General features: G+C 42.5%; 1 protein-coding gene and 1 long non-coding RNA gene across 2 annotated transcripts; one reads left to right on the plus strand and one right to left on the minus strand.

Moving 5' to 3' along the window:
* Nucleotides 1–13,527: 13,527 nt before the first annotated feature.
* bhlhe22 (basic helix-loop-helix family, member e22) lies at nt 13,528–16,296 on the minus strand. Its single transcript, XM_072467670.1, has one exon. It carries the CDS (start codon nt 15,424–15,426, stop codon nt 14,590–14,592), a length of 837 nt encoding a protein of 278 aa, XP_072323771.1. The 5' UTR covers nt 15,427–16,296; the 3' UTR covers nt 13,528–14,589.
* Nucleotides 16,297–17,265: 969 nt separating this feature from the next.
* On the plus strand, nt 17,266–21,134 carry LOC140385477 (uncharacterized). Its single transcript, XR_011933387.1, has 2 exons — nt 17,266–17,621; nt 17,744–21,134. It is a non-coding gene; the product is annotated as an uncharacterized lncRNA (long non-coding RNA).
* The last annotated feature ends 4,718 nt before the right edge of the window (nt 21,135–25,852 follow it).

Here is a 25,852-nt window from a genome sequence, read left to right on the forward strand (position 1 = left end):
TTAAGGATTCTAAACACCATAGTCATTTTGCTTACTTTTTGGAAAAAGACGTTGGGGATTGTTGCTAACTTTTGGTTGGTTCAATTGGCTCAGTTTTATAACCTTTGCTCTCGAGTCGCCAGGTATCTTTATGATACCGCCATGAGGTTCAAGTTCAAGTAATGATCAATAACTCAACACACCAATTAGTAAGATTCAAATCAAAACACATTTATTATACACAGTAAATCACTACTCATGCATAAACTCTACTTTCTAGGCTATTCCTATCACTAAAAGGCCTATACTTAGCTTCAGACTGGCCCACCAGGTCAAGGGAATAAATGGCCTTTCGTTCATGTCCTGAGTCTGCAGGATTCAAAAGCTGGTATGGACTGGTAGCTAGGAGCGCCTATCTCATAGCGAGCGTTGACTTGAGACTTACTTGGTTGATGCGGCAGCTTGGACAGGTCACTCTCACGGGTTGATTCAAGTTGCTGAGTGACCCTGCCAAAGAAGGACGATTTGAACTTGGGGGCTTTACTTTATAGTCCCCAGGGGCTTCCCGCCTTTTGGGGCGGACCCCATATCTGGTTCCAAGTGATTGGACTGCGTTCCGATCACTGGGATCGATTTCTCCAATACTGGAGTTGTTCCCTGATCGTTGGGCGGTCCCTAAATGTTCGTTGGCCTTCCTTTGTCTTGGCTCCTGCTGGCGCCGAGGAGTCTGGCTTGGCTTTATTCACTTTAATTGTTGCGATTGTGCCCTGGAATCGCTCATCTCTATGTAGATGGCTGCTGCATTACTATGCAGCTGGCTGCTGGTTTCAGTGCTGTCTGGTTGTTTTGCAGGTTCCAATATACATGATTTCTGTATTTGCTAGTCTTTGCCTGTGTTGGCTGAATTTCCCTTCAGCCTTTGCGGTTCTTCATTTTAAGTCGGGAAGTGGCCAACTCAGGTGGCTACAGGATGTAGATCGATATGGATCTAAACAGGAAAAGGAACCTGGGCAGTATGTTCATCTGGATCATCTGCACCCTTCCTGACAGGGAAAGCGGGAGTGCATCTCATCTCTGAAGGTCCTTAACTACCTCCGCCAGACTGGTCAGATTCCACTTGTGGATCCGTGTCCAGTCATTGGCGTTCTGGATTCCCAGGTAGCGGAATTTGTTTTGGGCTATTTTAAATGGGAGACCCTCCAGGTCTGCCACTCCCCCTCTCGGGTTCACCAGTAAAACTTTACCTTTCAACGGTTGAGTTTGTAGCCCGTGAAGGCCCTAAACTCTACTAGAACTTTCTTGATTTTGTTCATGCCGTTTTGCGGATCCGAGATGTAGAGGAGCAGATCATCCACATAGAGTGAGACTCTGTGCTCCTTGCCTCCTCTTTGAATAGCCTTCCAGCCTCTCATGTCTCGCAGGGTGATCAGCAGGGGTTCAATTGCCAGGGTGAACAGAAGCGGGGATAGCGGGCATCCCTGCCTGTTGCCTCTGTGCAACTGGAGGTATTCAGAGCTGGTGGTGTTGGTCGGAATGCTCACCTTGAAGGTGTTGTACAGGAGATTCACCCATGAGGTGAAGCCTGTCCCGAGGCCAAACTTCTCCAGTAGCTCAATGAGGTTCTTCCACTCAACTCTGCGTCCAGGGAGACGATCACCTCTCCCCGGGGGGGGGCGGGGTATCACATTCAGCAGCTGTCTGTTGTTCACCATTAGCTGTCCGCCCTTAACAAAGACCGTCTGGTCCTCTGCGACTACCTCTAGTATGCAATTCTCCAGTCGCCTGACCAAGACCTTTGCGAGTATTTTCGCGTCCACATTGAGCAGCAAAATGGGTCTGTATGATCCGCATTCCGATGGGCTTTGTCTTCTTTGGGTATCAGCGATATGGTGGCCTGTGTTAGCATTGGAGGCAGGGTTCCCCTCGCCAGTGAGTCTGCGAATATCTCCCTCAAGTGCGGGATGAGAGCCGATGTGAATTTTTTGTGGAGGTCCACCGGGAACCCGTCGGGTCCCAACACCTTCCTCACTGCATGGAGTTGATGCTCTCCATGACCTCTCCCAGTTCTATTGGTGCTTCCACCTCCCGCCATCCATCGTCCCCCACGACTGGCATGTCCAGTCCATCGAGGAACTGTTTCAACCCATCTCGGAATTGTACAGACCCCGGTGGAAGGCCTTGAATGTTTTGTTGACCTTTTTTGGGTTGGCTACCAGTCCGCCTCTGCCATCCTTCACCTGCACTATTTCCCTCGAGGCTGCCTGCTTTCTCAGCTGGTGAGCCAGCAGGTGGTTAGCCTTATCTCAGTGTTCATTAAAGGTCCACCATGCCTGGTGGAGTTGGTGCACTGCTTTCCTGGTGGATAGGAGGTTAAAGTCTATTTGTAGCTTTTTCCTCTCCGCCAGAAGCTCTACGGTCAGGGCCTCAAAGTATCTCCTGTCGACCTCCAGGATGGAGTCGATCATTTGCTGCCTAGCCGCCCTCTCTTCCCTATCTCTATGAGCCTTGTAGGCTATATTTTCTCCTCTAATCACCACCTTCCCAGAATGTGGAAGGTCAGGCTTCCCGTTCCAATTGTTAGTGACGTACTCGCCTGTGGTCTGTGGTGTTTTCTGGCGACAGAAGACCTTGTCGGCCAATAGGGTCATGTCCAACCTCCATGTGGGGAGCTGGGCATGGCCTGTCTCTGACCTTACATCCATGTTGTGTGGAGCGTGGCCAGAGATTACAATCGTGGAATATTCCACTCTTACTATCCCTGGAAGCACCGATTTCCCCACTGCAAAGAAGTCAAAGCAGGTGCAGGCCTTTTGTACTGGTGAGAAGAATGAGAATTCATTCTCACTGGGTGCACTGCCCCTATCTGCTCATGAACATTCCCAGTTTCCTAGCCATGCCTATTCTGGGGTTTGACCTCTCCGTCAGTGGGTCCTGCACACAGTTAAATTCCCCCCCTTTGATCAGTCGATGTGTATCTATGTCGGATATTTCCACCATTCTCTTTTTTTTAAACTCCGTGTCATCCCAGTTTGGAGCATACACGCTTACCAGGACTACCGGTGCCCCGTCCAGGACACCGCTGACCATGACATACCGTCCTTTTGGTCCGTGACCGGCTTTGTCACCGTGAACACTGTCCTCTTGCTTATCAGTATGGCTACCCCCTAGCCCTCGTCCAGTAGGAGGAATGGTATCCTGAAGGATCAACCATACTTATCTGGTGGATGCGCCCCTGCACTCCGGGGTTTCTCATTGTTAGGGGGCCATCCAAAATGACCACAGTCACTGTTCTCACCATGAGGCTGGACCCCTGTGCTCCGGGCTATCGCTTTGTCCAGGGGGCTCCCAACTTGGCCACTAACTGTCTGTACGCCACATGGGCGAGCCCCTGCTCTCTGGGGTTTTCCTTTGTTTAGGGACCCTCCAAAGTGGCTGCTTCCATCAACCCAAACCTAACCTGTTGGAGCCAGTCTAAGACCCTTCTTTTCCTTATCATTATGTTCCCCCATGGTCCCGATTTCCCCTTCTATCCCCCTTTCTACCCTCCCCCATCCCTCCCATACCCCCCCTTCCTATTCACCCTTCCCTTCCCCCCCAACCATGTGCTACCTTCCCCCCCCCCCCCAGACCAGGCCCTCCCTCCCCACTGGGAGATGCACTGTGGCCACCCTCTCTTTCATACTTCCTGGTGCTAGCTTTCCCTGCTAGTGCGGAGGCCCCCACCTGGGGCTGAACTTTCCCCCTCCTTATGCCCATTCCATTGCTGTCCTCTCTGTCTCCTCCTCACCCTCTCCTGCACGCCGTTGCTCTCGCCCCATCCTTCCTATGAGCTAGTGCTCCTGCTCATAGCGAGGAGGTGCCATCCCATGCTAAAATTGTCCATGTTCATAACTTTTTCTTTTTCTCCCTGCATCTTCCTCACTGCTGCTTTGTTTGCCTTTTGTCAAGGCCATTCGCACGCACAAACCAGTCTACTTCTGCTGGAGTGGTGAAATAATGTTTTTACTCTGGAATGTCACCCAGAGCCTGTCTGGGAATAATATCCCGAATTGTATATCGTTCATATACATGGCTGACTTTGCGTGGTTAAACTCGGCCCTGCGCTTTGCCAGGTCTGCCCCAATGTCCTAATACACCCATACTATGTGTCCTTCCCAACTACTCGCTTTGGTCTACCGAGCCCAACACAGGATCCTCTACCGATCCTGGTGCCTGTGCAACTTGGTGATCATCGCTCTTGGCTGCTTCCCGGCCTTGAGGTTCAGTCAGAGTGACCTGTGGGCCCAGTCAATCTCCGGTGGCTTTGGGAAGCTGTCCCTTCCAACCAAGTTGCCCAGTACCTGGGCCACATAGTCAGTCAGGTCTCTGCCCTCGATCCCCTCTGGCACTATTTAAATATTCTGTCTGGGTCGTCGGTCTCCCTCTCTTGGGGGTGGCCAGGGACCCCTCGCCCCGTGGGTCCGCTGACTGGCTTACTGCTCCTGCCCTTTTCCTCTGCTTCTGGCTTCCCTGCGGCTTCTTGAGCTACTGCTTGCTGGCATATTGCTCTCCTTCTATGCCTTTTTTGTTTCGGAGTTGAACAAGTCCGGATTTGTGGGCTAAATTCGGCCAAAAGTGCCTATTTTACTGTGTTCTGGAGGAGAGCCACCGGATGTGCGACTGCTCAGCACATCCCCATCACCGAAAGTCCCCCCCTTTACTTCTAAAATCCAACACAACAATTAACTATCGGACGTTTCCAGTCATTTACACATATATACAAGTGCAGGCATTCAATTATTGCACAGTGGGCAATGGTCAGTCGGAAAGATGATCTGTTGGACATCTATTCTGCACTGGTTGCCTGCGCACATCAGGGATTTGATTGTTATTGACCTTAGATTTTTTTAGGTTCTTTTGTGGATGTCTTGGGCATTGCAGTATGATTTGCAGAAGAAAGACTAGTCAAGGGGATTCTTCTTCAGCAGATTCCAGTCACACAATCTGGTTGTATTGGTATGGTTTCTTCTTGAGGTAGTTCTGTCATGCATGGTACTGGCGCATTGATATGAGTAGATAACAACTGATCTGCATGCCGTTTCCACACTAATTCCTCTCCAGTTTTTTCTGTATAAAAGATTGGACCAGTTTGAACCAATTCAGTTGCAGGAACACACTTTGCGCTAGTGGCTGCCTGATCTCCTTAGGTTGCTGGATTAACTTTAAAGTATTGGTCGTCTTCTTTATAATTTTCCCAACAACCTTACTGGCCCAATGCCAGGTGTGCGGTGCAATCGCTGACCTACTGTTGATCTGTCTCAACATCCACCATGGAAATCTTCAATTTACTTTTTCACTTCGGAAAATGTATTTTTTCTCTGATCCATTCCTCGTCGCCAGTTTTCTTTTGATTCTGCTGTGTATTGTACTTGCAGGATAAAAGAATGGAAATGCTGAAGCACGTGAATTGAACACAATAATCAACAATGGTTTATTAGATGGTTGTTAACTGCAAGAAAGCTTGTTCTAGACTGACTCTAAGCCTGCAAAGTAGCTGATGACATCACGGACTATCACGTGACTCAACTCTTAAAACAATAACAACCCACGTATAACAAATAACACTACCCCTTTTACTCATACCCTGGGTGTAGGTGTCATTGCAGCTTAGCACACACTACCCCTCTCTAGTTGCTCTGAGAAGATGGTGAAATAACTGTATGACATATTAGACCACTGCAAAAGGCAGTAAAGAGTTAATTACATGGGTAGGGAAAGCATGTCACATGTAGACTAGACCCTAAAAGATGTTAGTAAACCAACTGACTTTTTATGAAATCAAGCAATACCATGGTCACTTTTACTAATATGAGCTTTTATTTTCAGATTTTTCTTAAACTGCTTTTAAATATTTCCAGGATCCAATCTAATCCCACTTTTCCAGCACTTGGTCCATAGTCGTGTAGATAATGGCACTTTTTTTTTAAAGCTTGATGAGGTTTTCTACCCGTTCACACATTTTCAGGAAGTTTGTTCCGGTACCCCTGCACCCATCCTCCAGGTGAAAAAAATTCTCCTCATCTCCCTTCTAATTTTCTCCCGATTACTTCAAAGCTCTGCTCTGGTTATTGACCTCTCTGCTAGGGAAAATATATCCTTCCTATTCTATCTCCCAATGATGAGAAACTACATTTTTTAGGCACTGAGTTGAGGCTGCGAAGGAGTATCTCACAAAATGGGAAGACGCTATTAGATTGATCTGGGCTATGTTCAAACTCAAGAAGTTGAAATAGAAATATAGTATGCTGCTCAGTTGAACAGACATACTCATTTTATTTTAGAGCCTGGTAGGGACACTGCCCACCACTGCTCCAAACCCCCACCCCACTGCTTGCTCCCGCCATCACCATATCAGTTTCTTTCTATCTTTGATGAAGAAGCTTCAGTTATATAGGTCTCAAACCAAGATTATTCATGTCTTTTGACACTCTAATTGTTCTAAACTTTTCAAAAACATTGCACCACTTGTAGGTTATATTCATAATTCAGCATTCATATGAGACCTGGGACCTACCAAGAAGGAATAGTGATCGGATGTGGCTCTAGTCCACCAAGATTCAATAATGATAGTGTGTCATTTATCAGACCAACTGCTCCCATTTGCTTCTCACTGACATTTATTTTGTCCTCTCCCTCACCTCACACAAATTCAAAGAGATTTTGGGCTATGGTACTAATTGACAATCCTATGCAAAGGTATTATTTTAAAATTCTAATTGAACTAACTGTTTACAAAAAAGTTATCAGTAAGGTAAACCCAATGAGATCTTCAAAATTGCGATATTTTAGGACAATTTTGAAGTTAACTAACGCTAATGGAAAATTAATTAACTTAATTAGATTATTCACTCTTCTCAGTTTAATTAATGATCAACATATTTTGTATTCACATATCTGGGCCACCTGTGTTGCTTTTACCTCGAATCAGTAGCAGAAGAATGACATAACTGCCATAACATAAATGGCAGACCTTTATTTTCTATGTAGGAATAATCATGTGACATTATTTTTATCTAAGTAATAAGACTCAATGTATAGGCGATAAACTTTACATATTGTGAGTATAGATTATTGACTCTATTCCGAGCAAGATAAAGAGACTTAAACAAGAATTTCCAAACTTATAGCCTTCATAGGCCATTTATGTGCATACATCTACCCACAAAAACCAAGGGCATGTGTTTGTGATCACAGTTCCCCAAATAGTTTGTCATTAAATTGCTGGGGGGAGAGAACTATTTGATGGCATTGTGTGTCTCAGAACACCTGGGTTATGTCTGTGAAGGCCTGAAAGTCACTTATATTCCATTTTGAATGAAGATTTTTTTTAATGGAACATAATGAAACAGATAAGGGAGTAATTTTATTTTTAAAGTTCATCAAATTTCTTCAGCATTGTATCCACTCCACCCTCTTAACCTCACGGAAAGGAAGACCGAAACTCTATTTGTGAATGGAAGTAAGGATTTGTTATCCTTCAGCAGTGGAATGGGAGAAACTCTGAGAAAATTCTAAACCCATATCAAATTTTAAAATAACTCCTGTGAATTCAATCCTGATTAAATAGTGTGTAAAAGGCTGGTATTACGCTATACAGTAGAAGCATGTAATCAGAATTAGCTTTATGGGTTGCAGAAAAGTAAGCAATTATAATTGAAACTGCAAGTTTCCAACTGATAGTAACACTGTTCAGTGAGTCCATTGTGGAGTATGAAGGCTAATTGCAATGCACTCACAGCTTATGAATTGTACTCTGCACCATACCACTCATCAACAGCTCCTGCTGCCCAACATCCTCCTAATGGGCTCAAACCTGTGGCAGTCAGTTGTTTAATAACCAACTAAAGACTGCTTCCCTGAATGAATGGTTGGCAGCATTCTTTGGGTTGAGCGGGCACCAAGAAGACATGTCTCATGGTCTATGTTAATAGTTGAACCTGTGTAACAGACTCAGCAGTCCAAAATCTGAGACAGGTAGGTCTTCAGTATTTCTAGATAATGTTGATGATTGACCAGCTAATGTTGCACATTGACTGAAGGGGTGGCCCTGTCCTTGGAGCAGGAGCCCTTGTCACTTGGCCTCAGATTGTCCTGCAAGGCAGTTTTTAATGGGTAGTGTAGTGCTAATTAAATAATATTTGCATTCATAGATTGTCATATCAAAGTGCTTTATAAAATTAATTACTTATGAAGTGAAGTGACTAAATGTAGCTGGACAAGCAGAAATTATCTATCTAACCATCCTGATAAAATGTGCAGTTTTGTCAGTTAAGAATTAGGGCGCCATTACACATAACTGGGAGTCACTTGATCCTTGCTAACCTGCACCTAAGTTCCCTTCTGAAATAGCCTGAGCACTGGGTAGCAGGCAAACAGAAACTGTTTATGTGGTTTCATAGGTTTGAAATTTTAAGTAGAGCAGTGGCTTTCTGCAAGTGCCATATATCAGGTTATGAAAAAGACTAAAGCTCCAATATCCTCTTCTCATAGTTCATCTCCTTAAAACTTAAATAATTCCAGCTATTAAAGCATCACTTTTCTACATGCAACTGTCCGTCTTTTTGATTAAGCTTTGTTTACACTATAGTTGCTAACTCAGATTGTTCCGAATGTTCAATTGTGTGAATTAATGTAAATAGACATAAAAATGGACTAAAGCTTCCATGTGATCAGGTCGATTTCAAAATGAATTCTGAAACAGATGAGTTCTACTCGGGATATTGTCAAGGTCTGTATCACAATCCATTTTTAAATAATGATTTTAATTGAGTTTTTGATACACAAAACAAATATAAATATGAACAAACGGTGGGAGTTAAAAAAGAGAAAATAAGAACTAAAACTAAAACTATTTACACATAGATCGGCTTCAACTATTTACATAGATACATCACAGTTTCCACTTTTTAAAATTCCCTCCTTCTAATGTTTGCAGTGGCGATTGCAGTCCCCTGTACTGTACGACAATCCAACTGCTATACTTTGGCTATTTGGAATTGTTATGTATAATTATAAATCATTATTTTCTAAAATAACATTTATATTAGTTTATCATATTGTACAATTCACTTAAGAATAATTACTATTAAAAAAAAACAAATTTGATTCAAGAGTGTACAATTTGATTTCTTAATGTTGATATTCTAGCAGTACATTTGCAGAATACCACTGAATGAATCAAAATATTTTTTGAGAAGGGTTAATTTGGAAGATAGCTCAGCTCATGTTTACAAAGCATTCCAGGGACCAAAGCCACAACTCCAGAACTTGTACCTGTCTGGTAAATGAAAGCTTCCCTAAGTGACAGTAATAATATGCTAAATACTGTGGTCAGAGTGAACAATTGAAAGGCTAATGGAACTAATGAGTATTTTAAAATTTAAAAGGAAAGAGAATTCTTGTGGACCAATTCAAATAAGCTAGAACGAATCACTAAACATTTCACTGCAACCTTCCTTGAATAGCATCAACTAACCTTACCTGGTAAACTCTGTACAAAGTCAAAAGGGTTTTAGAATGGATTACTCCAGTCTTCCTCTGTTGTAACATCTCTAAATATTTGTATTGTACAATAAGTATGTTTTAATTGTGTCAATGTGATAAAATTATGTTGTCTTTGAAGGAGATAACAATGGAAGTTAGCCATTGTTTAAAATTGTAACATTATTTGATAAGTTGGAATAGATCAAAAATTATTTGTTAAAAATGTGAAATATTGAAAATATTTCTTGGAACTAGTTTGCAATGCTTTAATTGTTGAATAATTATATGATTCACCTTTAAAAAAAATAGTTACAGGATTACTAGCCATTACTTGTCAGTATATACGGTTGTCTAATAGAATACAACCTGCTCTTGTAAGATAATTTAGCCAGTTTGAGCCTAGTACTTAACTGTTCCTGATAATTGGTCAGAGATCTATAGCTGTAATGATTCATTTTACGCTTCACTGTGCCAATAGTTTTAGAAATTGTTACAGGAATTGATTATCTAGGTGACTAGCTCAGGAACCTGGAGATGAGGGGCAGTTATTTTGTACAGAAGTTTATAACTTGTTAATGCTGCCTCTGTTAATAAACTGAATTAAAATATCCTCATGATGTTGCTTTGAATACATTACCCAAATATCCTCCATCATTTGTACTACATTTTGTATTTCACAGACCCAGTGTTTGATTATCAAGAATGTCATTTTCAAAATGTCGTAATAAAATGTTTGCCACAGATCATAAACTTCAGCTTATTTCCCATAACGTGTCAACCTTTCTGATTGGCTATTAATAAAAAATAATTAACAGACTTTAGACTGAATGGGTGCATCTGAGTGTGTTATAGCGGGCTAACTGTTAATGATAGTGGGTAAGATTGAAATGGAACTGGGCGAAATAGACAAATTGTATCAAGGCATACACAATGATATCAACAACAATAATCTTTCAATCAATTCCATCTGTAAACACGAACTGGATAGAAAATTATATACAGTACCTCTCATAGTATGTGACTCACTGTGAAAACATAACCAATTGTGAAATAAATTTGATAAAACATCGTCTCATCTAACATTAAACATATATTCCTTAGCCTCCCACTCAAAAAGACAGGACCTCAACAGAATGTGTTTGTTGCTCACATTTCTGTTCCGTTTTCAGCTGTAACATCTGTAATGCCAAATTAGTTACTCTCCAAGTTCGTGCATAAGGTGTCTTCTTATGAAAAAAAAACTCCATTAACGCTGTAAATTTCTCTCCACGTTAAAAAAAAAGTTGTAAAAACTCAGGGTATGTCGCTTTGCCAAAGAACAGAGTTTGGTGGCAGCAAGATATTCACTTGGCATAATGAAATGTTGTATCAAGTTTTAAGCAGATGGGTCCTTGAACAAGTCTGAAAATGTATTGAGAGCTGCTCGTTCTTTAACTACGCAGTGCAACAATAATTTAGAACTAGCTCTATCATAAAGAATTGCACATATGCGGTTGTATATCCAAGTCAGACGGAAAGTATGTTATTTCCTACTGTAGAAGTAAGTCTGTTGAAGTAAACAGTGCCTTGTATATTATTTAGACCTTTATTAAGAGTATTAAACCACGCCTTTGCCTGCGTTTCGAGGTCAGGAAGCCAATCGCTCCTTCATTGTCACAGCGCTAAAGTATATTGTCAAGGAGGCAGAGTAACGTTGACATCCATTATCCTATACTACATTGCAATTCTAACGCTAGTGATGCTAACTGTGGCTCGTCAAAATGTGAATTCTGGTCATTATTTCTCAAAGTCTGAAAGTGCATTACCGCCTCTTTTTTTTCCAGCGGTGCTGTAATTAGTTACCATAGCATCTAATACGTAAATGTGCCCTGAGCACACCATTAACAGTTAAACTGAGGATTCAATTTAACACATGATTATATCTTTCATAAGTCATTACATTATGAAAGTCAATGTCACTCATGCTGGGACAACCATAGGATTAGAATCGCTCTTCGGCCAGGAACTCTGTTGTATCCTCGAAGGAATAATAGGCTTAAATATTCTGGTGATTTAAATTAAACAAAAAAATCAACGTGAAAGTAATAAAGCACAACAGTAGAAAAATAAATATTGGCTAAGCCACATTTAGATACAGCCATCTCTGGTGTAATGATCCGATAACCCAGTTGCGTCTCTAAAGTATTATGTGGACACTATACGTGGTATTGATGCCTTGCTGAAGCGGTGAAGCTAGTACTTGTGATCCTAGTATATAGGGAAATAAACAGCTAAAGATTATAAAAAGTCGCAAATGAAAACAAATTGACCTTGGCAACGTGATATAACATTTAGCTATTCAAGTTTGAATTCTACGTTTTAAAGTGTGTGGTGTTTCAAAGTTTAAACATTGTAATGTTAACACTTGAGGTAAATAATGGTTTTACTTGTAAATGTTGCTGCAGTTTTCACGTGATAGTAAAATGTTTGGTATATTTCTGCCCTCCCCGCCCCCCGCGCCCGCCGTGTTACTTTGTTGTGGCAATTCCCTGTGGTATTCGCTGAATGTAGATGTAATGACTGCGGTCAAACACAAGGACCTGGCATCACTCGCGCTTTATCAGTCCAATCAGCAGCCTTCAAACCTGTAACATACACGACCGATGTACACTTAACTTAAGACAATCTGTATTGATTTGAAAAGTATTGAAGACTTGTCACTCGCATTGTGAATAACGATGATAATTATTATAACACTGGAGCTGAACTGGCAAGGATTTAAACTTGAATCCCTTTTCGAGCATTTGTCCAGTTTTACTTGGGTAGGATGGCATTAATAAAAGGACAATTATTCAGGACGGGTACAGCAATAAAATGCTAGGCAGCGAATCTTGCTTCAACATTATCCAATTACTTTATTATGCACAAGTCCTGTGGCTGGGAGAAATGCATAACCAGAGTGATGGACAGCAGAGTGAGGACAATACAAAGTAATGGCAGTGTTGCTCCTCACTATACCCCTTGATTAAAGACACCCAATTATGGCAATGAACAGTGTCGCAATTATGTTCCTTAATCACATCCAGGAGGTTTAATTGCCTTAACGATGTGTTTCATTAAATGAATTTAGGTATTATAGTCGACAGTTTTCATACACAGTTGTTTTCAAATTAACATAATATTAGACATCGTCATGGAAATTGTTTTAATAATCATAATTAGGTGCACCGAGGCTTTGTAATCTAATGCTGAGAGACATTTCATTTGGCCTCGGGCTAGTGAACCCTTCTGTGTCGGCTGCCGTGCTATTGCTTTGTGGCACTGTTATGTTTCCTGAAAAGTTACAGGTTCTGATTAATCTTTTGATAGTAAGTGGAGCAGAAAATATTCATTCCAGTCCGACCACGTTTAGCGTCGTCTCAGGCATATGGTTGGGGACTGAGCACAAACAGCTATGTTGAATATTAAAACAGTATGGACACCTCTGCCTTTGAACCCGGTCAACCCGACTCCAGATCCTGCCACTCTTTGTGTGGCTCGTATACCGGAGTAGGGCAGTTGTTTTATTTTTTAAAAAAGGTTAGAACATTTCTCACTGGAAGTGGTTCTAAGCATTCACAAATGGCCCAAGAAATAACTGGGGGGAAAGGGGGAATTATGCAAAGTCCCATCAAGTGGAAGAATACAACTCAGATCCACGCCATATGTCGTTATTCAAGATTTTGTTCAGTCACGCCTTCAAACATTTTTTTCCCTGTAAAGATGTTCCTGTTTTTCGAAATTATAGATTTGAAAGGAGGGAGAGCCTATCTGCCGAACAGCCCGTCAGAATTTCTCGCAAGTCCTTGCTTTGTGTACGAGTGACCATCATTTTCTTTCCTCGTGAAACGATTATTTCACTTAAAAGGCCATTACCACGGTTTAATACCGCACGTCGGAGCCTTCATATGATGCATTACCTAACCTGGGCCATTCATGCTACTTCTTAAATTGCTTATGAAGTAGAAATTGGATAGATGTCGTTTGTTCAAAATATGTTTAATAAATTTGTCTTCCAACACGGATAACACATACAAATGGTTATATATTATAATCAGCGCCAGACTTGTACATCATCACTCTCATACATCATGAGCTGCCAAGAGACCCTTTCAGGCAGGCAGTGGTACCAACCTGTCAACCAGAGTTCGCACAAACTGCAAATCAAACACACGACAGCAGTAAAAACATCGCAAGTCCGTTTTATACATACTTTATATGATATTTATATATTTATATATTGCAGATGGACAGGCACTGTGCCGTCATGCAAACAAAAAGCTCACTTTGGGTAAATAGCGTTTTTGTCATAAGAAACGTAACAAAAATATTTTAAACACATCTCAATCTGTACAGAGACCTGAAACACAAATAAAACCGTGTAATGTTACAGTATCATAAACCCCCTTTTCCTATAAAACCCGACTCGTTCACAGTTAAGAAATAAATTGACATCTAATTCCTTTGTCACAATAAATAATTGATTTCGGAGCTCCCCTTCCATTACCTTTCCAATGGTGATGTGTATATCTAGAAAACACACACACACAAAAAAAGGGAACACGGTCGTATGGCCCGCTTGGAGATAGAGTTCTACTGGGAGGACAGTTTGAAGAACAGTGAACGGGTGCAGCCTGGAATTTAGCTGTGTTGCAGCTGTAATCATAGCAGACAGATTCTGTTTAGATAGCATTGGATGAAGCTAATACAAATAATCCATAGTAGCCACTAATACTGGTGGAACCTTTGAACCAACAAATATTGCTGAGGCTGGGGCGGTTTTAAAAGCGTGGAATTGTCCAAATCAACCCTTCAAAACCCAAAGATGCACCGTTCCAAACAAAAACTTTTTTTTTTGTTGATCCTCTCTCTCCCCAGTTCCTCGCCCAAACTTTTCCAACAATATTTATGTACAAATAGTCAGTTCTAGACATAACCTCCAAACAACAACAAAGTCCGTCCCGGGTGACTTTTGTCTGGTCTTGTTGTTGATTTCCATTTGTTTTTTTTTGCCCCTCGCGATGCAAATGGTCCCTTTTTCCTAAATAAAAAAAAAAGAAACGGATTTATTTAAGGCTTGTCGCTGCACTGTTTACAGAGACTGGATGTGACATTGTTGTAAAGAGTGGTGGTGGCGGCGCACTTGTCCGGGCAAGTGGCCGCCGCTGCTGCCACCGCCAGGCTGCTGGCTGTGAACGGGTAGCCGACGGCCGCCGCTTGCTCGTAGGCTCCCAGGCTGGGGGTGAGGGTGGCGGCGGAGGAGGGCAGCGCTGCCGGCAAGCTCTGGCCCTGGTTGAGGTACGCCACCAGCCTCCTCATCTCCTCCAGCGCCTGAGCCTGCATCAGGATGTAGTTCTTGGCCAGCAGCAGAGTGGCGATCTTGGAGAGCTTCCTGACGGACGGGCTGTGCGCGTAAGGGATGACCGACCTCAGCTCGTCCAGCGCATCGTTTAAGTCGTGCATCCGCCTCCTCTCCCGGGCGTTGATGCTGAGCCGCAGGGCTCGCTGCTCCTTGTTCTTCTTGCCGCCCGTGCCCCCGTCCACTTTGGCCACGGCGGCCAGCGAGCCGGGCCGCTCCGAGCCGCTCTGCCGGAGCAGCAGCAGCTCACAGCGCTCGTCGCTGTCATCGTCCACACTCTGGTCGCCGCCGCTGCTCTCCCGGCACGAGGTGACATGCTGCTCGCTGTACTTGCCGCTGCCAGCCCGGATCCCCTCCCCCCCCGGCTGCTGAGCCACAGGCTCGGGCTCCGCTTGCTCGAAGCACACCATCGGGGACTGGGGCTCGGCCAGCGAGAGCTCAAGAGCGGCGGCCGGGCGGAAAGTGCTCTCCAGCCTTTTGGCCGAGGCGCTGAGAGTTTGGTGGAAAAGATCCTCATGCGATGCATTGAGGTGGAGGCTTCTTTCCATTCTCGCCAGATCAAGTCCGTTGGCTGGGAATTAGTTGTTGTTGCATAAACTACTCTTTTAAGATCTCAACTTGTCCTCGCTTTGATCTTTTCGCCACTTGATGGTGATGCCTGCACTTTTTTTTTAACCCTGTGATCTGTGCCGCTGCTGCTGTTGTTAGTGATGATGGTGATGATGATGAGCACCTCGTAACGCTTATCTGCTTGGATTCACCTTCAAGATATTTCCGTGGCGATCAGCAGACGGGAGTCTTTTACATCATTATCTCCGAGCAGGTTATTATGAAGGGTTGCCTGTTGGGACCGAGCTTCCACCAATCAGGTTAACGTTTTAATTAATAGGATTAAAACGGTAACAAACAATCGAGCAGGCGAGATCTCCCCCTCTGCCTAACTGCACTGTTTGAATGGAGAGGAACTCTCCAGCCCGCGGTTACAGGATGTACACATGCACTTTATACATATAACACATAGCCACAGCCTACAGAGGTGGCGCTCGGTCCATTATCCCTCCAGCCATCTGTATACACAACTTAACGCATATGTTTTCAAGGTTTTTTTGTCCGGTTAGAAAACGAACAAATGCCTCGCGCTGACATGTGTGGCAACTTTCACCCATCAATGAGCACACTTAATGCTCCAGTCCAACAAGTCGACTCCCCATCTCTTAGACCCGATCACACAGAGCTGGCCAATATAAAACCGGAGCAGGAAACTGCCGAGGTGTATTTATGCACCCCCGAGCTGAACAGAAAGAGTACAAACTCATTTCTGACTATTCTGTTTGATTTTAATCTTCCTTGATGGCGCCGAACGTTTAGTAGCAGCTCTTCATTCTTGTGACATCAGTCTCGAGCACTGTTGCACAGGACCTCCAGCAAATCAATCTATGTGTCAGAATAACTGGAGGTACCAATGTATTTGTTCCCTCGGTTTCATTAAAACCCTTTTAATTGTGTCTTTCAGAGTTGGCCCCAGGTGTTCGACTCTTTTCATTACATTTTGCTCTAATGTGATGAAATTCTAATTCGCGCCCTCCATATGGTTAAATTTTTCCGCAGAGAATTGGTGGAAAAGATAGAGAATTTATTAATCTTCCTAATCTATTCCACAACGCAGAGCTCGTGTCTGCTGTTAGAAGATACGGTAACAGTTGAGTCTTTTTGATGTAACCATGATCTCAGTCCACCAGCAGGAATATAGCAGGGGTTTCACCAGGAGTTGTAAATGAATAATATAACATGTATGTGTTCAAAACAGAGACAAATATAATGTTTGCATGTTTTGGATATTAGACAAGAATAGTTCAGATTAATTGTCTTAATTTATATGGGCTGTATATTTTATGCCAACATATCATTTCACTATTTATAACTATTGATACCCACTTTATAAGACACAGAGCCGAGTCTAGTGCTATTTCTGTTTGACTGTTTGAAGGATGGGTTTATCTTTTATTTTGTTTCTCGATTTCACTGACCGGCTCCTAAACGCGGTGGTACTTGCCGTAGAGAGACAGGCAGCTTAATCTCTACAATCGTCATGAGCCTTGATGCGACTGAATGGAAGGGCATCTGGAGACAACATCTAACAACCTTTGGTTATAAGTAAAAGTAAAGGAGAAAAGTTGTTCCATACTTTGTGCAGGACAGTATCAGCAAAAGTTCCAAAGCAAAAAATAGTTAAAATTGTACAGGATTAATCAAACGAGAACCTTGTATTAATATTATCGCTTCCTCCATATGAATTGACTAACTGACCAATAGAAGACTCATAATAAGAGTTAGGGAGAGAGAGAAAACCCCAGAAAAAGTTAAACGAGAGAAAGAAGAATTAAAAGCAACAATGAAACAAGATTTGAAGTGATTGGAGCGATTGTTCCGGCAACTTTTACAGAAGTTGGACGGGTTTATTTAATAAGGAAGCAAATCCCAATTATTTCCAAGGATATCCTGCCTCATTTTCATTTCCTTTCTTGATGGGAATAGGTTTGTTTATCTTGTCAGCTCAGTCCAAGGTGGGTAGCGTGGAAGTGCAGTTTGATAGCTCCTCCACATCTGTTCTCCAGAACCTGTGTTTTGATTTTTATTTCAGGTTTCCGCCTTCAGAATCCTCCCCCCGTCCCCTTTTTTGTTTGCTGAGCTTGTTCATCGCTATTGACTTGTACAAATCTGGAAAAGCGTGGCACAATCTAATGTGAGTGCGACAATTGAGATTGCAGCTTTGGCTTGTGCTTCAGACCCAGTGGCAATTTACATTCGGAACAACAGGTCTCATCAGCACTAACTTTTCAACCCTGATGTCTGTTTCCCTTTCAGGTTACCGCATGAAACTGACCCAGTGGAGAAGAGTGTAATTTACAACAGAACATTTTCTGTTCAGGACGTCGTAATTGTCAGCTGCTTATCACATAATCTTCGATTTTAACTCACACTAACTAGTTGCTAGGATCGAGTTTACACCTTTTAGAGACAGACTGATGGACATGGATTCAAATTATTAATGGTTAATTTAAACTTCTCTGTTATTAAAATTCGCTGTGAATACTAATACATTCTGTAATAATAGCCAGTATTCTGCGCTGGTCCCGGTGTTTTAAAAGGTATTTCGCATTTTCCTTGTCACCTTGCATATACAAGCAAAAGCAATTGTTAATATTTATTTCCTTGTGCCCAGTAAATACTTCCAAAGTGACGTGACAGCGTTTTAAAATTATAATCAATTGCTGTAATTGAAAGTCAAGTGACTTGACATTTCTCCTTTGGGATTACAATAGCCGAAGATGGAAACTAGGCTGGATCCAGTGAAAGGCGTGACAACTGATCACCCGTGTCTGATAGTGAAGTGATCTTCTATGAAATAAGTGCATTTCCTCATCTCTTCACGAGCAGGGACGATTGCAAATGAATTGACAAACCTTGTAGTAGGACTAAGTGACTTCAGTCTGTTGAAATACTGAGAACTTTCTCTACATTGATGCACATAGATATACAATATTGAAAAAGGCGAAACGATATTCCACCATAAAATACTAGATGTAAATATCGGGAATGTCTATATCTTTCTAAACTACTTACTCTGCCCTGTGGTAATATTCGGCTGATATGAATACATGTTGCCTGAACAGACATCGAATGGGAATCTTCAGCCTGTCACAAAGCGGGGTAGGTCTGTACGATAGCATTAGCATTAAGAATTTGCTAACATTTAGTGCGGAAAAGATCAGGTTTAAACATGCCGCTGTGAAGACAACAGTAATCAACTCAAATCTGGCCGTGCATTAACTAGCCCGATTCTATTTTCATGAGGGGGGCTCGTGTCCCTAAATTAACAGGTTGGCTTTACTCTGTGTGCTGTGATCGTTAACCCAGGTCTGTAGAAAATCATGCCACCATCATACTAATCTACTGAATAAAAAACAATCCCCCTCAGCAATGGACTCCCTGCGGTACAGTGAAGCTGCCACTAATGCCACCTCAGTGGGGTTCTATATTTCTGTTGCATCTCTATATTCATCTCCATACAACTGAGGACACTCAGCACGTAATGACATCTAATAATACCACAATTTCTAGCAAAGCACTAGTAAATTAGCAATGGACTTGCAACTCCATTTTTTATAACTGCTGTAATCCCTGTTAACAAAGGAGTGTCATAAATAATTTAGTGTCAGAGGATCTTAAGAATTTTGGGGTGTGCTGGGCCAGAGGAGTGCTTTGCCTGAATTTTGAACTGCTGATGGGAAGCTAAATCAAATTTTCCATCAAAGTAGATATTGAGATGATCCTCCGGGATCTACTAATCGGATCACTAACTGTCTCGGAGGAAAGTCCCTTATTGGATTAGATCAGCTGGTATTAAAGAGTAAGAACAAAGTAGGTATTCCATACACACATAAGAGGAACTTGTTTAATTGATATTTTGTTATTACATCTTCAAGTCCATATATTTGAGGCTGAGCAAAAGCTGGAGGGGTGGGATCATTTTATTGGTTGATTCATTTAGCTTGTATGGGATTGGTCACAAGACTGTTATGATTGTGACAAAAGAAGGAACTGTGAATACTGAAAGTATGAAATAAAGAGAAAATACGCTGGATATGCCACACAGGCCTGTGAGCTTTTGAGAAGAGGAAAGACAGATGAAAATTTCAGGTGGAGTTCAGAGATTTTTGAAGTCTCCACCAGGTACATGAATCTATTTTTCATTTTGCAGATGTCAATGGACCTACTTGTGTTTGCAGCATTTTCAATTTTGTTAATGTTAAATGTGTTTGTGAACCAGTCTGAAAAACTGTATCAAAGTGGTAGCGATCTCACCTGATGAGTGCAAGATGAAAAGCTTAGGCAGCATGTCGCTTTTTTCAGCATACATGTAATACCTGAAAAGAGATGAGACTAATTTGGCTCCACATAAGAAGATATGCTCCAAGGAGCTGGGACACAGATATGTGGATATAGTTACATGTTATAATGCCAGACTGATGTCCCATAGAAATCAATGTGCTTATGAAGACAACCTAAGGCTATGTGTGTAATGTTGATAATAAATGTGTTTAATCTGATGAGTGTTAACTGGAGTGTGTTGACAGCTCCAAATTAGCCAAAAAATTACTTCCATTTTCAACACTTCTCTACATATCTTTGTGGCTCAACAGGTCAAAGGCCCTTACTCCCTATGATTCAAATCTATATGAATGGATGAAGGCGGTAGGTTAAATTGTTGTTGAGGGATTGGTATCCTCAAAGGTTGAGGACATGATCAAGCCAGATCAATCTAGAATAAATTAGAGGAAGCTGGCAATTTGGGATGAGGGTAAAGCATACCCAGGAGCAAAGAAAATGAGCAGGCAGTTTTTATACTGCTAAATGGTACTTTCTTGGAGATAAACATAGATCTTTGACAGCCAGAGACAAGCAATTTATTAACAGCTAACAATCTTTATTAGTGGCTTAACTCATGTGCTAAAGTATTTGGAACATTCAGCATCCTTTGCTTATTGATTAGTTTGGACTACTTTTCATGTGTACTCTGTATTCAGCTTCCAGTAATAATTTTAACTAATTTCTTCTATTGTTTTCTGTTGCCCTCTTTATTCACACCAAGTCTTCTGCCAACTTTCATTTCTGCTTTCAATGTGATCCTTCACAGTGTTTAAGTGCTATACACCAGGTAAATGGAAAATAATTAAAGAAAAGTGTTCAAACTGTTGCATTTGAATATTTTATGAGTGGTATTACATATACTTAACACTCTGGACCTGTAGAATTGCCAATACACAATCATTTTTTATAACAATCACAGCAATATTATTTCAAAATAAATAATGGGCTAGAATTTATTATAAAATTATAAAAATACATTTTATGATGTTAATTGTTATTTACAATTACTTGATACAGCAGCTTTCAACAATGCAGATAGGTAGTTAAAAAAAATATTCGGAAAAGCTCCTTTGTGAACTGTGGAAACAGCATCTCACGGTTTGACTCCCCATTTCAATGTATTGAATGGTGTGAAGATCATGTACTTCTGTAATGGGTATCAACTGAACTTGCCACAAAAGGTAGTGTCCATTTCAGTAACCTCATCATAAGCTTTAATTACTGCCAGACAACTGACCCCGAGAATTAACTCTTACAAGTATGCGTTCTCATTGCTGAGATTTTGATTGTTGTTGAAGATTTAAAATAAAACTTGTAAATGATATTTTCCTGTCTGCCTCTTCTTTCTCATGTCCTGAATCCAGTCTTGCTTTCTCTCACTTTATTTTACTTTCTGCAGCAGATTTGATATTGAATTTATTATTCGAACTTACACTTCCTGGTTCAGACTTAGCTGTTTATTAACAATTCTTCGATCTGATTGATAAAGAATATGTACAGCTGTCTGCACTGTTCACATAGACCTCAGGTGCCCTGCTGAGTCACCGTGCCATTTAGATATCCAACTTATTGCAACTTCCAGGGCAAAGTTTAGAGAAATTAATTGGGCAAGAACAAGTCTAACGAATGGTGGGCAATGTTCATTCATCAGCTACAGTCATAGAATCATAAAACCCCTACAGTGCAGTAGGAGGTCACTCGTAAACTTAAATTAAACTAATTAATTAATTAGAGATGGCTGGTCAGGTGATGTGCTTAAGCTGCTTGATGTGGGAGCTGGCAGATCCCATTGCGAGCTGCAGCGACCACATCTGCAGTAAGTGTTGGCTGCTCGAAGAGCTCCGGCTCAGAGTTGATGAGCTGGAGTCTGAGCTTCAAACACTGAGGCACATTCGGGAGGGGGAGACTTACCTGGACACTGTGTTTCAGGAGGCAGTCACACCTTTCAGAGTAAGTAGTTTAAACCCTGCCAGTGGCCAGGGACAGAAGGGTGTGACTGCAAGTCAGGCAGCTAAAGGGAACCAGCAGTCAGGAACTCAGGAGCCTCAGCCCTTGACCCTGTCCAACAGGTACGAGGCACTTGCTCCCTGTGTGGATGGCGAACAGGGCTGCAGGAAGGATGAGTCAGCTGACCAAGGCAACATGGTTCAGCAGGCCATTCAAGGGGAGGGAGTAAATAGGCAAGTTGTAGTTGTAGGGGATTTTATTATCAGGGGGATAGATAGTATGCTTTGTGAGCAGGATAAAGAGTCCCGCATGGTATGTTGCCTGCCTAGTGGTAGGGTGCGGGACATCTCTGACCGGCTTAAAAGGATACTGGATAGGGAGGGGGAGGATCCAGTTGTTGTGGTCCATGTCGGTACCAACAACATAGGTAAGTCGAGGAAAGAGGACCTGTTTAGTGATTATAAAGAGCTAGGATTCAAATTAAAAAACAGGTCCTCAAGGGTCATAATCTCCGGATTACTGCCCAAGCCACGTGCAAATTGGCATAGGGAGGCAAGAATAAGGGAAGTTAACACATGGCTGAAAGAGTGGTGTGGGAAAGAGGGGTTCCTTTTCATGGGACACTGGCATCAATTTTGGGACAGGGGGGACCTATACCGTTGGGATGGTCTCCACCTGAACCAAGCTGGGACCAGTGTTCTGGCGAAAAGAGTAAATAGGGTGGTCAATAGGACTTTAAACTAGAGATTGGGAGGGAAGGGAAAGTCAGGGAACCAAGAGGTGAAAAAATCAGTGGGAAGCGTAGCTGCTTAGGAGTACAAAAAAGCATGAAAAGACAGAACTCAGGAGAGGTTACGATAGTCCCCATCTCACAAAATATGACACAGTGTTTGGAAAGGCTCAGTAAACCAATGTCCACCACACTAAGAAAACAAAAAGGGACAGTCAATAGAGAATTAAAGGTGCTATATTTAAATGCTCGCAGTGTACGGAACAAGGTAGATGAGCTTGTGGCCCAGATTGTGACTGGCAGGTATGCTGTGGTAGGCATCACAGAGACATGGTTGCAGGGGGTTCAGGACTGGCATTGAAACATCCAGGGATTCACAACCTAACGAAAAGACAGAGAGGTGGGCAGAGGGGGCGTGGTTGCCTTGTTAATTAGGAATGCAATTAAATCAATAGCACTAAACGACATAGGGTCAGATGATGTGGAGTCTGTGTGGGTAGAGTTGAGGAACCACAAAGGCAAAAAAACCATAATGGGAGTTATGTACAGGCCTCCTAACAGTGGTCAGGACCAGGGGCACAAAATGCATCACAAAATAGAAAGGGCATGTCAGAAAGGCAAGGTCACAGTGATCATGGGGGACTTCAATATGCAGGTGGACTGGGTAAATAATGTTGCCAGTGGACCCAAAGAAAGGGAATTAATTGAATGTTTACAGGAGGGCTTTCTGGAACAGCTTGTGATGGAGCCCACGAGGGAACAGGCCATTCTGGACTTAGTGTTATGTAATGGGCCAGACTTGATAAAAGATCTTAAAGTAAGGGAAAACTTAGGAGGCAGTGATCATAATATGGTACAATTCAGTCTGCAATTTGAAAGAAAGAAGGTAGAATCAGATGTAAAGGTGTTACAGTTAAATAAAGGTAACTACAGGGGTATGAGGGAGGAACTGACGAAAATCGACTGGGAGCAGAGCCTAGTGGGAAAGACAGAACAGCAATGGCAGGAGTTTCTGGGAGTAATTGAGGACACAGTACAGAGGTTCATCCCAAAGAAAATAAAGGTTATCAGAGGGGGGATTAGACAAAGGAATTCAGGGAATGCATCAAAGCAAAAGAGAAAGCCTATAATGTGGCAAAGAGTAGTGGGAAGTCAGAAGATTGGGAAAGCTACAAAAACAAACAGAGGATAACAAAGAGAGAAATAAGGAAAGAGAGGACCAAATATGAAGGTAGGCTAGCCAGTAACATTAGGAATGATAGTAAAAGTTTCTTTAAATACATTAAAAACAAACGGGAGGCAAAAGTAGACATTGGGCCGCTCCAAAATGACGCTGGTAATCTAGTGATGGGAGGCAAGGAAATAGCTGAGGAATTACAGTCTTCACAGTAGAAGACATGAGTAATATCTTAACAATTCAGGAGAGTCAGGGGGCAGAGTTGAATATGGTAGCCATCACAAAGGAGAAAGTGCGAGAGAAACTAAGAGGTCTAAAAATTGATAAATCCCTGGGCCCAGATGGGCTACACCTTAGAGTTCTGAAGGAGATAGCTGAAGAAATAGTGGAGGCGTGAGTTATGATCTTTCAAAAGTCACTGGAGTCAGGGAAAGTCCCAGAGGATTGGAAAATCGCTGTTGTAACTCCCTTGTTCAAGAAGGGAACAAGAAAAAAGATGGAAAATTATAGGCCAATTAGCCTAACCTCGGTTGTTGGCAAGATTCTAGAATCCATTGTTAAGGATGAGATTTCTAAATTCTTGGAAGTGCAGGGTCGGATTAGGACAAGTCAGCATGGAGTTAGTAAGGGGAGGTTGTGCCTGACAAACCTGTTAGAGTTCTTTGAAGAGATAACAAATAGGTTAGACCAAGGAGAGCCAATGGATGTTATCAATCTTGACTTCCAAAAGGCCTTTGATAAGGTGCCTCATGGGAGACTGCTGTGTAAAATAAGGGCCATGGTATTCGAGGCAAGGTACTAACATGGATTGACGATTGGCTGTCAGGCAGAAGGTAGAGAGTTGGGATAAAAGGTTCTTTTTCGGAATGGCAACCGGTGACGAGTGGTGTCCCAGTTGGGGCCACAACTGTTCTCTTTATATATTAACGATCTAGATGACGGGACTGGGGGCATTCTGGCTATGTTTGCCGATGATACAAAGATAGGTGGCGGGGCAGGTAGTATTGAGGAGGTGGGGAGGCTGCAGAAAGATTTAGACAGTTTAGGAGAGTGGTCCAAGAAATGGCTGATGAAATTCAACGTGGGCAAGTGCGAGGTCTTGCACTTTGGAAAAAAGAATAGAGGCATGGACTATTTTCTAAATGGTGACAAAATTCATAATGCTGAAGTGCAAAGGGACTTGGGAGTCCTAGTCCAGGATTCTCTGAAGGTAAACTTGCAGGTTGTGTCCGGAATCAAGAAAGCAAATGCAATGTTGTCATTTGTCTCAAGAGGCTTGGAATATAAAAGCAGGGATGTACTTCTGAAGCTTTATAAAGCACTAGTTAGGCCCCATTTAGAATACTGTGAGCAATTTTGGGCCCCACACCTCAGGAAGGACATACTGGCACTGGAGCGGGTCCAGCGGAGATTCACACGGATGATCCCAGGAATGGTAGGCCTAACATACGATGAACGTCTGAGGATCCTGGGATTATATTCATTGGAGTTTAGGAGGTTGAGGGGAGATCTAATAGAAACTTACAAGATAATGAATGGCTTAGATAGGGTGGACGTAGGGAAGTTGTTTCCATTAGCAGGGGAGACTAGGACCCGGGGGCACAGCCTTAGAATAAAAGGGAGTCACTTTAGAACAGAGATGAGGAGAAATTTCTTCAGCCAGAGAGTGGTGGGTCTGTGGAATTCATTGCCACAGAGGGCGGTGGAGGCCGGGCGTTGAGTGACTTTAAGACAGAAGTTGATAAATTCTTGATTTCTCGAGGAATTAAGGGCTATAGAGAGAGCGGGTAAATGGAGTTGAAATCAGCCATGATTGAATGGTGGAGTGGACTCGATGGGCCGAATGGCCTTACTTCAGCTCCTATGTCTTATGGTCTTCTGGTCGGCCTATCGAATCTGCACTGGACCTTGGAAAGAGCATGCTATTTAAGCCTACACCTCTACTCTATCTCCGTAAACCAGTAATCCCAACTAACCTTTTGGACACTAAGGGGCAATTTAGCATGGCCAATCCACCTAACCTGAACATCTTTCGACTATGGGAAGAAACCGGAGAACCCGGAGGAAACGCACGCAGGCATGGGGAGAAAGTGCAAACTCCACACAGACAGTCACCCGAGGCCGGAATTGAACTCGGGACCCTGGAGCTGTGAGGAAGCAGTGCTAACCTCTGTGCCACAATGCCATC

The sequence above is a fragment of the Scyliorhinus torazame genome, chromosome 11, assembly GCF_047496885.1.
Source record: "Scyliorhinus torazame isolate Kashiwa2021f chromosome 11, sScyTor2.1, whole genome shotgun sequence".
NCBI classification, from domain to species: domain Eukaryota; kingdom Metazoa; phylum Chordata; class Chondrichthyes; order Carcharhiniformes; family Scyliorhinidae; genus Scyliorhinus; species Scyliorhinus torazame.